At 43.8% G+C, this 12,945-nt stretch overlaps 1 protein-coding gene across 2 annotated transcripts in view; it reads right to left on the reverse strand.

Moving 5' to 3' along the window:
• Window positions 1-12,945, reverse strand: part of FAT3 (FAT atypical cadherin 3) — a 719,190-nt gene that overhangs the window by 16,336 nt on the left and 689,909 nt on the right. For both annotated transcript variants that reach the window (XM_067038291.1, XM_059068671.2), the window contains one exon: window positions 9,108-9,576. In XM_067038291.1, the coding sequence (XP_066894392.1) occupies window positions 9,108-9,576 (469 nt within the window). The remainder of the gene's footprint in view (window positions 1-9,107; window positions 9,577-12,945) is intronic.

Here is a 12,945-nt window from a genome sequence, read left to right on the forward strand (position 1 = left end):
ACTGTTATTATTCCAATTTTATAGATGAGGAAACCAGGGTACAGAGAAGTAGATTACTTATTTTCAGTCATATAACTAGTGTAGACTTGAACACCTGTAGTCTGGCTCGAGTCCTGAGTTGTTCAGTATTATCCTGAATTGTAAGTTTAACAATAATACTTCATTATACTCTCTATCTGGATTTCCCTGTTTATTAAAAAGAGAAGCAAACTTTCTAGAATCTGTTCTCGTGATGTCAAACCCATAGGACAAGGGAGGCGGAGACCTTTTTGAAGAAATCTTGCCTAAAAGCAAGAAAAAACTTTAAATTTGGAGGGATTTTTATGTCAACATGATGAAAGGGAAAAGCAATTGGATTTTAAAAAGTGGTCAGATTTTTTTTTTTAATGAAAGAAAAGTTATATTTGCTATTTAGCCTTTGTGAAAAAGGCTTGTTGACAAAATTAACCTGTTCTAATGAAGCATTATTTATGATTTCATTATACTGGCCTGGGCCTTATTATTAATAATTTTTAAAATGTCAACAAGTCTGCCATAATGATATTAAGTGATGTAATGTCTAAAATCACTTTGTCATTCTATGAAGGATCACAATAATCCCATGAAAGGAAAATAAGAGGCCCCATTAACATCCCTACTCCATGGTGGTGGTGGAGAGAATAGTGGCTTAGTTCAAGTATGTATAGCTAGTAAATGATGAGTTTGAACTTGAATCCAGGCTTTCAGATTCTCAAATCTTTCTACAAGACTGTATTGGCATTGGAACTTGTCAGGAAGCCAGAACTCACAACTTACTAGGAATCAGGAGGGGCTTTTAGTTACTCCCCACAACTCTCCAGGGAGCCAATGAGTTGCAGTGAGATGGACAGCATCAGACATCCTTCTGGGAGCCAAATAATCATCAAATAATAAAGATAATAGCATGATAAAGCTTCTGCTCTCCCAAAGCATTACCATATGTTGATATAAAACACAAATAGAGGGAACAGAATTCCCAAAGATAGGCAGGCATTATTTGATCACAAATAATATTTTAACACTTTTGGGAATGTAAAAGAAAAATACAGTTCAGTGGTAATCTCAAAGTCTTATTAAAAAGAGTAGATTTTTTGCCTTGGGTTGGGGCAGAATGTCAAATAAGTAAACTATCACCAAGAACAACAGCTTATTATGTGCTAGGAAAAATGCTAGAACTTTCCATGCATTATCTCTCTTAATACTTGACAACAACCCTCTGCTGAAAGTACTATTATTTTACAAAAGGGGAACTGAGGCTTACATAAGATTGTTTGCCCAAAGCTACACAGTCAGTTAAGTGGCAGATACTACTTCATACCAGTTTCCAGATTTAAAAAAGATAATTGTCACACTAGCACTGAAATACACATTAAAAACAAACAAACCAACAATGCCATAGCTTCTCTCCTCTCAAATCCTTGTGAAATGAAAAGTGTATTTTATTTTATTTAAAAAGTTTTTAACATCTTTATTGGAGTATAATTGCTTTACAGTGCCGTGTTAGTTTCTGCTTTATAACAAAGTGAATCAGCTATACGTATGCATATATCCCCACATCTCCTCCCTCTTGCATCTCCCTCCCTCCCACCCTCCCTATCCCACCCCTCTAGGTGGTCACAAAGCACCGAGCTGATCTCCCTGTGCTATGCAGCTGCTTCCCACTAGCTATCTATTTTACATTTGGTAGTGTATATATGTCCATGCCACTCTCTCACTTTGTCCAAGCTTACCCTTCCCCCTCCCTGTGTCCTCAAGTCCATTCTCTATGTCTGCGTCTTTATTCCTATCTTGCCCCTAGGTTCTTCAGAACCATTGTTTTTTTTTTTTTTTTTTAAGATTCCTTATATATGTGTTAGCTTGTGGTATTTGTTTTTCTCTTTCTGACTTACTTCACTCTGTATGACAGACTCTAGGTCCATCCACCTCACTACAAATAACTCAATTTCGTTTCTTTTTATGGCTGAGTAATATTCCATTGTATACATGTGCCACATCGAGAAGTGTATTTTAAAGCCTTGCCTCAAAGCTGTGCTATTGTTTACAATCCTTCTAGTTACAGCCCATACAGATGGTTTTGACATCTGCACCCAGATGAACTTAAAATGCCCCCTCCTTTCCTTGCTCAAAGAAGAACATTGCAAAACCTATTAAATTCAAAAACAGAAATGGTTTGAGCAATTAGAGAATGAATTTGGGCTGTGTAGGCAAATAATCAAGATAATTCCTATCTTACTCCTTTGATTTAGTTAAGTCATTTTCTGACCTGATTCATCCAAGTAATAGCATCCACCTTTGGCCCTGTTCACCTGGGGTAGGTGAACATCATTTTGATCCAGTTTGGCTGCCTGGATAAGGAAACATCTACCTTCCACACAAAGGTGGAAATAATGACAGATGTGCAACTAGCACTTGGGATCTGAAGTCAGCATCAACCACTATGCTTGCTGAATTATGACTGCATTTAGACACTCCGGGAAGTTTACAATTTGGGGAGGCAGCTGTGATGTGGTGGGTACATGTCTAAGCTCTGGCTGTTCCTCACCAGCTGGGTATGATCATGGCCGAGCCGCCTGACCTCTAGGGACCTCCCTGTTTTTATCTGATAATTAAGCCTCACTAATACCCACTTCATGGGGGATAATAAGGTTTCTGGATTCATCAACCACAATGCAGCCCACAAATATTAGGTGCTTTATTGTTGTAATTACTGTAATAAATGTGGATTCTGAAATCAGCTTCATTTCTGGGTTGCTCATAAACCAAACAAAAGAAAGCCATGGGAGTTTTTTCACTCTGACTTTTAGGCTGAATATTGGGAAATACTGAAACTTCTAGTCCACGTGAATCTCAATGAGTTTGAGAAAACTGGTGGCCACATTATCACGTGAGATGCTGATCATAAGTGAGTGGGCTTAGCTGAGGACTGTGGCCTCTGTCATTACTTCACCCTCTCAACGTGTAGTCACTCTGACTTTTCTCTTTCACTAAGCAGGGTCCACGCAATACCTTTAGACCTTGTAAGATGAAAACCTTTGCAGGTGAGACCTCTAGTTTCCCCTAGGAAAGCTGGCTCACATTTCACATATTGTATATTGGGCCAAACCTCTAATACTTTCCTTGAGGACCTGGAAACATTTAATGTGTTAACATTAAGCACAAAGTGAATTTTCACCTTCTGGCATGTTCTTTTGTGTCTGCACATAACCTAGCTGCTTTAGGGTTTTGGGTTTTTCTATTAATATCAACATTATATTATTAATGCTGTTACCATGAGGCTTTTCTAAAGTATCCCCCAAAATTACCTCAGTAATTAGAAGAAAGTCACCCAGAAAAAAAACTTTTTCCCCATAAGCTGAAAAGCTCAGTCAAATTTGTCCATAGTATATTATCTGGGGGCCTGGCTTTTCCCTTCTCTGTCCCCCTGTGCTCAGTGGGCCAGTGGGCTGAGCACATACAGGGAACCTGTTTAATTCCCTTAAGCCAGCTGTGAAGGGAGGGAGGCCACATAAGTGGATCCACTGGTCACAGAGACAGCAACACAGAGAATTTAACACAGAGCTCGACACAAGTCAGGCACTTGATTAAAGTCTGATAGACTGAATTAGTCTAGACACTTACAAGTTAGGGGCCCAAAATACTCAGCAAAATGATGTGCTACTCAAAGTAGCACAGGTCACTCTGTAGCTGAAGATGCTTCTATGCCCAACTATTAACAAAGTCTGGGAACTTGTTGTTTTATGCACCTTGCTTAGAGGGAGTAGGTATGCACTATTACTTTTATCTTTGAAAGGGGGTTCAGGTAACCCCAAACTTCTGACTGTCTGGGGAACAAAGTTCAATCTTTACACTAAATCAATTATTAAAAATGCAGGCTGTGCATCTGACATTCAATTTCTGAATGTCCTATGTCTCCTGGAATTCACTGATTCACATTCTGGCAAATACAGTTTACCAGGATTCCCAAATGTCAGTGGTTCTCAAACTCAGAATTGCATAGAACTATCTTGGAGGCTTGTTAAAAACAGAGATGACCGAATTCCACTCTTGCAGATTCTGAGATTCTGATTCGTAGGTTTGGGTCTTTTTCTTCCTCCAAAGTTTTCACTGAGAAATTTTTTTTCGGTGGTAAATTCAGGAACTTGCAAATACAACTCAGTGACCTAGCAGAAGGTTCCTCGGATGTGGACAGTGGATGACAGAGGCAAGTCAATAGATTCTCCTTTTCCCTTAACAACCAAGAGACGCTTCTATAACAAGGTCTTGTTTTAGTCAGGTCCTCAGATGGTGCAGAGGCACCTTGGAGTTTGAGAACCGCTATATACAACACATGGAAACAGAAAAGAACTCATTTCTTTTTGGGTTTTCAGGGCTGTTCAGAGAGAGAAAGAGAAATCAGCGTATCACCTAGGGATATTGTGAAAGTACAGATTCTGATTCATTCTGAGATGCTGCATTTTTACCATTTCCAGTGATGTGGCTGCTGCTGGTCCCCGGAACACACTTTGAGTAACAAGGGTTAAGAGCATAGGCTGGGGGGCTGGGGGGCTGGGGTGGGGGAGGAGTTCCACAAACCTGGATCACATCCTGCTTCCTCACTTTACTAACTGTGTGATGTTGGGCTGGTTACTTAACCTCTCTGGCCTGTTTCTTTATTGGAAAAATGGGGGTTGAAGGGAGCAAAGAATAGTACCGATCCAGAGTACTGGGGTGAGAACTGCGTCACAGCACAGGTAACACAGTACCAAGCACATAGTAACAAAATGACAAACTAACAAATGGAACTCTACCATCGAAAAAGTTATCAACTTCTCATTTTATTATTTATTTATTTTTGATGTTGGGGGTAGGAGTTTATTAATTTATTAATTTATTTTTGCTGTGTTGGGTCTTTGTTTCTGTGCCAGGGCTTTCTCCAGTTGTGGCAAACGGGGGCCACTCTTCATCCTGGTGCTCGGGCCTCTCACTGTCGTGGCCTCTCTTGTTGCGGGGCACAGGCTCCAGATGCGCAGGCTCAGGAGTTGTGGCTCATGGGCCCAGCTGCTCCGCGGCATGTGGGACCTTCCCAGACCAGGGCTCGAACCCGTTTCCCCTGCATTGGCAGGCAGACTCTCATCCACTGCGCCACCAGGGAAGCCCCAACTTCTCATTTTAAGAGTTAAGCTTGCAGTCTCCTGAAAGCCATCTGAACGACTATTTCTGGCCTGGTAGTCATCAGTTGCTGCCTTGCTTCGCCAAATTATAGTTTAGCCTCAACTTGGCTTTCCGGTCATGGGCTTGAGCTAAGCAGGATAAGGCACGAAGGACTGGGGCCTCCTTTTCAGATCGTGGGTGCCCACTGGGCTGCTGCCCACCCACTGGGTCTGGAAACGCAGGGGTCACGATGGGACTAGGCCATTTCTTTTCCATGGTGGTTGCTAGTTCCAGTTCATGTTTATGAAATACATATAATTTTAAGGCTTTACCAAGAGAGAGCCTTCCCTCTGTGGTTGATTTACAGAGTCGTATTTACCCTCTTATTACCAGTCAGCGTTCTGGGCTTTGACTCCCCTGGAGTTTGCGTGGCTTGCTCCTGGGACAGCCAGAGGGATATCCCTGGTCAAATCTGCTGACCATGCCATTCCAAGCTAGTAGACTTGGCTTCCTTGCCCCTTATGCCAAGGGTTTTGTTGGGTTTGGAGGTGGCTGGAGCAGAATCCTGCTTCTCTGAAAGAAATCTGCTTCTTGCTGTGGGTTGCCTGCTTTTAAAACTCTGAATGCTCCGGAACAAGGGCCTGCTGCTAGGATTGTCACAATTAGAGAGTGGAGTCTGTCACCAGGAGAGCCAATGACCAATACCCTAGCATTCTTGAAGGGCCCAGAGAATGATTATGCTAAAATATGTGTCATGGAATTTTAGAGCAACACATAACTCAGGGTTCCAACAACAGTAAGATGTTCAAACCATTAACTTGAGTTATCAACATTCTCACATGGAGTCATTTTAAGCATCTCACTCTACTTTCTCCAGCTCACATTTCCTATTTGAATACTCCATGCATCCTAGCCTTCGATCTTGGGAAGCAAGACTCTTTTCCTGTGATTAGATACCCTGGTAGCCAGAGGGAATTCTTCCAGGCATGAATATTCTTTCATTAATGGCTCAGTATTATTGTTCTTTTTAAACCATCACTGACAACTAAGGTGACTTTTCCTTTATTTTAAATAAGCTTATAATTAGCTAAATACTTTCATAGATATGAGGTAAAGGGAAAATCGTTAGTTCTTCCTTTTCTTGCTCCTCCCATCCCTCCCTACTATTTGCACCAATTTAGGGAATTTGCAGATAGGATACGGAGACCTAGCAAGAATTCCTCTGATAATGGGGGCAAGAAAATGGATTCTCTCTCCTCTTTTATTAGAAGACAAAACCCCATTCCTGACAGCCAGGAAGCAGGTAGGTACCTCCTCACACATCAGAAGAGGGCTCCTGGACCCCCCTGGTGGTGCAATGGTTAAGAATCTGCCCGCCAATGCAGGGGACACGGGTTTGATCCCTGGTCCAGGAAGATCCCACATGGCACGGAGCAAATGAAGCCCGTGTACCACAACTACTGAGCCTGCACCCTAGAGCCCACGAGCCACAACTACTGAGCCTGTGTGCTGTAACTACTGAAGCCCTCACGCCTAGAGCCCACGCTCCACAACAAGAGAAGCCACCGCAATGAGAAGCCCGCGCATCGCAACGAAGAGTAGCCCTCACTTGACGCCACTAGAGAAAGCCTGCACAAAGCAATGAAGACCCAATGCAGCCAAAACAAACAAACAAACAAACAAAAAAAACCCAGAAGGCTCCTGTGCCTTTGATTCCCCAGGGAAGCAACAGAAACACTCTTCTTAGATTTCCTGGTGAGTGGCCAGGAGTTGGTGGCCCTGGGCTCAGTACTGCTGTGCATGAGAGCACCGTACTCCCCATCTGGACCACACCCGGGGGCTCCTGAAATAAGGACCACTGGGCCCTCTCAACTAAACAGGTAGTAGGCTTGAGAGAAGGGAGTTGTATAGATGGAGGTGAGGAAAGACACTTTCTTTGTCTAAGGAAAACATTAGCCTCCTGGTACAAAGGAGAGACTTAAGCTGATAAAAGGCTTTATTCCCTTGGAAGAAAGAGTACCTCCCGTAGAATCCCAAGCCCAAGCCCAATCACAGGGGAAAGTGAGGAACTGGGGACAAAGAGGAGTTTGAGAGAGGATGCAACCCATGGGTAAAGTTGGGTCCCTGGGGAGGGGACAGCAGTTTCTTTAGACCATGTGAAAAAGTATATGGCAGGTGGGTCCTCAGTCCTGAAATTTGGTTAACCCCAAAAATAGAGGAAAACTGCTGTTTCTGATGTGGGTCATAGTCATTTAATGAACATACCTGCACTGAATATTTAGCTCAGGGATTTCATGGAAATTAAAAAATTAAAATGTACACTGAAGAAAAAGCAAGATTCCTCAGTCTTTTTCCTTAGTACAGTGATTATTATTATTTTAAAGCTAACCCATTGTGTAAGCCCATAGCTTTGCCAGCAAAAACAACGTCCTGCCATCGTTAAAAGTATGTTACAAGTTGTGGCTATGTACCCAGCATTTGACATGGAGTGGTGTTCTGTTTCAACCCAAATTTAATTACATGCTCCTTTTATATATTGTGGACGGCTCACAGTAGCAGAATTATTTTGCCTGGTGAAAAACTGGCCATGACTTGTCATAATGGGCTGGTTTATAGAACCACTGAAGTATAGTTACTGCCCATCATTCAGGAATTATGGCACCATAACAACCCTTTATTTACATATACTGCTGAGACAGTAAAAACAGCAAATAGATTTCTTAAATCGAGACAGCAGAAATTTCCCCCCAGGGCACTTGGCCCTCATTGTGGCAGTAACATATGCAAGTCTAAGTAACCTCGTTGTCTGTGTTTCGGCACTGCATCATTTCATGGGCAGTTTATAACATTCTAATAATAAAATCGACTCTACATTTGGAGTTGGGCTTCACGAACATTAGATGGTAATGCACACAGAAGAATCTCTAAGTGATTTGTGAGGAAGGTTTAAATTTGGTAATCACAGTCCCACTGAGAGGCTCTGCAGAGGGGCTAAAGTGGAATCAGTAGTTACGCTGTTGCGGTGGCAAAGCCTTCAACCAGGAGAGCGCCTGACCTAGTTTACATCAACACAGATCCTGCATCTGGGTAAAGTCAGGGATGCTTTTGTCAGACTCCTAGGACTTAAATAATCTTGGCTTTTCCCCCAAACAATAGAAACCCTCTATAAATCTACACCACTCCTCCCCTCTTTTTTGGCCTACCCTGTTCTTTCTTTCGTCTTCATGATGTATCTCTGGGGGGAATTTTACAGGGGTAAAGTATCATTGCCCTCACTGACTGATTTGTCCTGATATTTCATGTAAATTGCCCTCTCCTTATTCTTGCCTTTCTAATCCTTCATAGAGTTGTCCCTAGACTTATTTGTAATACACACGTTTCAAAAGCATGCTCTAAAACATGTCCACTATACTTCTATTTCTGGGGTGGTGGGTTCACCCCACACATCCTTTAGCTTCTAGTAAAGTTATACGGCTACCTGTGAAAGGATAGTGCATGGATGTCATAATTCAGACTGTTACCCATTGTTCTGCAGTGACTTGCAAGTGGGCCAAAGGGGCAGATATTTAAAAGGAGATCCTATTCCTCCAGGCTGCTGAGGCCTGGAAGGGTGTGGAGTGGGCAGGGAAGGGGGCAGCCGTGCCAGCATCTTCTGGGCTCCTGCAGCCAGCTCACTGCGCCTGTGGGATGCTGCAAACGGATTGGCTAAACTGGACGTTCCTGTAATTGTCAAGCTTTGTGACTTCCTTAAAGGGGATTAAGAAGCTGGGCCAGCATTATGGGTGCATACACCTCTCTGGGAGAGCACTTGGGTTGGTCATGCTTGTGAGAGCGAGTCCCCCTTCGGGTCTGCCCCCCAACCCCCCTACCCCCCATACCCGCCTACCTCCCCCTCCTCCCCTACCTCCCCCCTACCCCCGCCCGGCAGGGGCAGGGTGCCAGGGCACAGGCGCACTCACCCCCGGAGGGCAGTCCGGCGCAGCTGCCTCCGTGCTGGCAGGGGCTGCGCTCGCAGGCGTCAGGGTAGAGCACGCAGCCCAGCTTCAGCTCGGTCAGGCCCACCACCTCGGCGAAGCTGCTGCGCTTGTTCTGCAGCGGCAGTTCGTTGTTATTCAGCACCACGGAGTCCAGGCAGCCCTGGAAGCCGCTCAGCACCTGCGTGACCCGCGTGTCAGTCAGGCTGCGGATATTATCCGCCTGCACCAGGGCCCCAAAGTAGATGGTACTCTCGGTGCTCAGCGTCTGGAAGTAGAGGGGCGCCCTGCGCCGCTCCACGTAGCTGTCGTCCAGGGACAGGCTCGTGAAATTGCGGTTGAGCTCCAGGAAGACAGAGTGCCAGCTCCCGTCGTTGACAGCGCGGCCCGAGATGCCCAAGATTCCGGGGCCGCTGCCGCAGTCCAGCTGGAACCACAGCTTGCCGTCCACGATCTGTGCGGGAACGAACACCGCAGCGCTTTTTAATATGCATCTGGCAATAAGTTCCTGGACACCCTGTTCCCAACCAGCCTGGGCTTTAGAATGGGCAACGCTTTTGATCCAGCCATAAATCTGCTGTGGTTTGATTTTTAATAATCATTCTCCCTCCTCATTATATGACGTGCAAACGCATGCCTGATATTTCACAAATCTTCTTGTAATTAGCAATATGAGCACAGGTTCAGAAAGCCACACTTAAATATTTAAGAATGCTCCTATTTCTTCCGTCTTCATCCTTTAAAAATTCACAGCTATTTCTTGTTTAGGGAGTCTGTTTATTTTCTGCGCCCTTCCTAGTTACTACCAGCACAGGAATGATTTCTGTGGACTCATTAATATTAATTATGAATATTTATTGAACATCTACTATGTGCTAAGCAATGTGCTAGGTGAAGTGGGGACCACTGTTAGCAAAAGGAGTTATCACCTCTGCCCTCTTGGGGCTTATATTTGATTGGGGGAGATAGCCATTAATCAGATGAGTGCAGAAATACATATATACTCCCCAGGTAAGTTTGTGTGACTGTGCTGTAGGGGAGAGAAAGAGGCCAGGTAGATGTCTTACTTCCCAGCTTCATACATATTTAAGATGTTAAAAACCCTCCTATTAAACACTAGCCATCTTCTTAAAACAGTTCTTCAGGACTGCTGCTCATCATTTAGGTTAAGGTTATCTCACAAAGTGCTCAGGGCTTGGCCATTTGCTAAGAATGTATGTATATTTGATGACCTCTGGAACTCCAGAAGGATCTGTTTAACTGTTTACACCTTGTAGATACTTCCAGCCCCTGGTCTGGGGTCAGCTACAACAGAGACTTGCCTGCTTTTTTTATTGCACTGGTGTAGGGAGAGCATCCAACCCCCCCCCCCCCCAGCAGCCTGACCCCAGAGGGACACCAAAATCAGGAAAGCGTGCTACTGAAGGATGCTGGCGAGTTGAAAGCTGTTGGGCAGGCACTGGTCCTCCATGGAGACCCAGGTTCAACTGTTGCCGAGGAGACAGGCTGACCTTTGAATCCTCTGTCATCCACCCTCATCTGCATTTCTCAGAAATGCAAGATGGTTTGAGGATCCAGGGATTGAGCGCTGGACCCGTGTCTAGTCAACAAATTGTTATTGGTCCATGAAGGAATTCACAGCTAGAAAACTGTGAAACAGAAGCTACTTTTCTGGTCTTTGTCCGTGTCCCAGCAAAAGGATCTGTGGAGGCCAGTGTCTCAGTCACGCCAGAGCAGCTGGCGTTTACTTAGGATCTACGTATAGTCCTATGCGAAAACCTGGGTAGAGAACGTGAACTTGTGGAGAAAGAGAGGGGAAGAGACAGAAGGGGAGGGAAGACAGACCTTCCAGACACTAAGTGCCAAGGAGGTACAAATGTCAAGTGAATTCATAGAAATAAACTGAACCAGTCTTTCCAAAATGCGTTTGGCTACTGATAGATCTGTTAGGAATGATCACAACATCACCCACCCTCACAAATGGGGTATTTTTCTATGCTTCAGTATCTTCTGCAGACAACTAATTCTTAGGGTCGCTCATGACTGCCCCCATGGCTCCATGAATTTGTTGTCACCCTGTCTTCCTGCATGTAAAGTTTATGCCACATAAATGTGTATATATGAAAGGCAGGGGGCTCTGTGAACCAGGCACAGCCTTGGGAATTTAGAAATGAGAACTCGAATTCTGGCTTTGTCATGTATCACCCAGGTCCCTTGGAGAGAATTGGTTGGCCCCTCTGGCTTTGAGAGCCCTTCTATGGAAAGCAGAGATAACTGCTGTGACTTATCTTAACAAGGAGACTGACTGTGTCCACTGCAGAACAGTCAGCCTCCTCATTCAGTTAGTACATACATCCTGCGCTCTGTAATGCAAATGTACGGATGTGAAAAGACTGGAGACAAATTTTAATTTTCTTTTCAGAGATCTTTCATGTGTAATCTTTGCTGTTGCCTTTGTCAGTTTTTCTGTTGTTGTTCAACACAATGGACTGAATGAATGTTGTAAATCATGCCAGAATACTTGCTCAGTGACAACTCCTGGATAATATCCATATCTTTATTTCAGTGTAAGTAATCAAATCAAATGATCAAATGTGACTTTAGGGACTACCTGTCCCTGGCACAGGCCACCTGCTGTTCTGCTCAGTGGCTGCAGAGTGGGGTCCCCAGTCTATCAAGGAAAATCTTGTGGTGAGGGTGCAGTTCATCTAAGGTTTGGAAAAGGATGTATTCAATTAATGTATTACTTGGTCCATTCCCCTCCCTAACGCCCTACCTCTTGGGATAATAACCAAGTTACAAACTCATCCAGGAGAACAGATGGGGCTCTGACAGCCTCACATACATCGACATTCTATCACTAAGGAACATAACATTCTCCCATGGTAACACCGAGCATGGTTAAGTTTCCCTTTTGCTTTCCTGTTGAAAAAAATAAGAGTGGCAACAGCGCTGAATGAATAGAAAGCCAGATGCCTACATGAGCCTCAGGCTTTTGAAAACAAAAATGATTCGTACCTTCAAAATTCTAGGAGTTTGGAATTATAAGCCTCGTTTAGATGACGAACAAGAATGTTGATGCCAAAAGCTACCTTGCAACAAGTTAAGATTTGGCCATTTCACAAGTATATTATGCCATGGAGAGGAAAGAACACTTTCATATCTGAGTCCTCTCATCTTGGAAAATTATGCGCTGATCATATTTAGTTTTTCTGTCTTCAGAATAGGGTTTATCCCGTTTTAAAGGATCTCTCTTTTAAGAGGACAAAGCTTTCTCAAAGCAGAGGGCAAGCTATTTTAATAGAAACTGAGGTGTTCATGGAACTGTTAAAAAAAAGTCTACAGCAAGGATCTGAATGATGTGCGGGGGATGGGGGAGGGGGCAGAGGCACGTAGGCAATGTGTGCAATGAAATGCAAAATTCCGAGTGTGGCCCTAATGTTACGAAATATGCGGGTGTTCAGGGTTGTCTGAAATCAGTGATGTGCTTTAACCTGGATCTTCTGTGGCCTGGAGCTTGGGAGACAAGCTATCAGAGCTATAAGAAGTTATCTTGTAGGAAAGTAGGATTTTGAGTAAAAAGTATGAATTATGGCATAAAGTCTTACTGCTTCAGATTGTTCGTATGTGGCTCTAGCAAATGCATCATCATGATAAAAGTTTTAAGAGGGTTATTAAATATTCTTTGAAAAACGAACTTCTTGAAAACCTATTTTTAAGGCAGCCATGAATAGCTATCTGGCATACACTTTGAATGAATAAATCTCAGCCCTTCAAGTAGCTCTTTTTTTTTTTTTTTTTTTTTTGCGATATGCGGGCCTCT

Source organism: Kogia breviceps, chromosome 7, assembly GCF_026419965.1.
Source record: "Kogia breviceps isolate mKogBre1 chromosome 7, mKogBre1 haplotype 1, whole genome shotgun sequence".
Classification (NCBI taxonomy): domain Eukaryota; kingdom Metazoa; phylum Chordata; class Mammalia; order Artiodactyla; family Physeteridae; genus Kogia; species Kogia breviceps.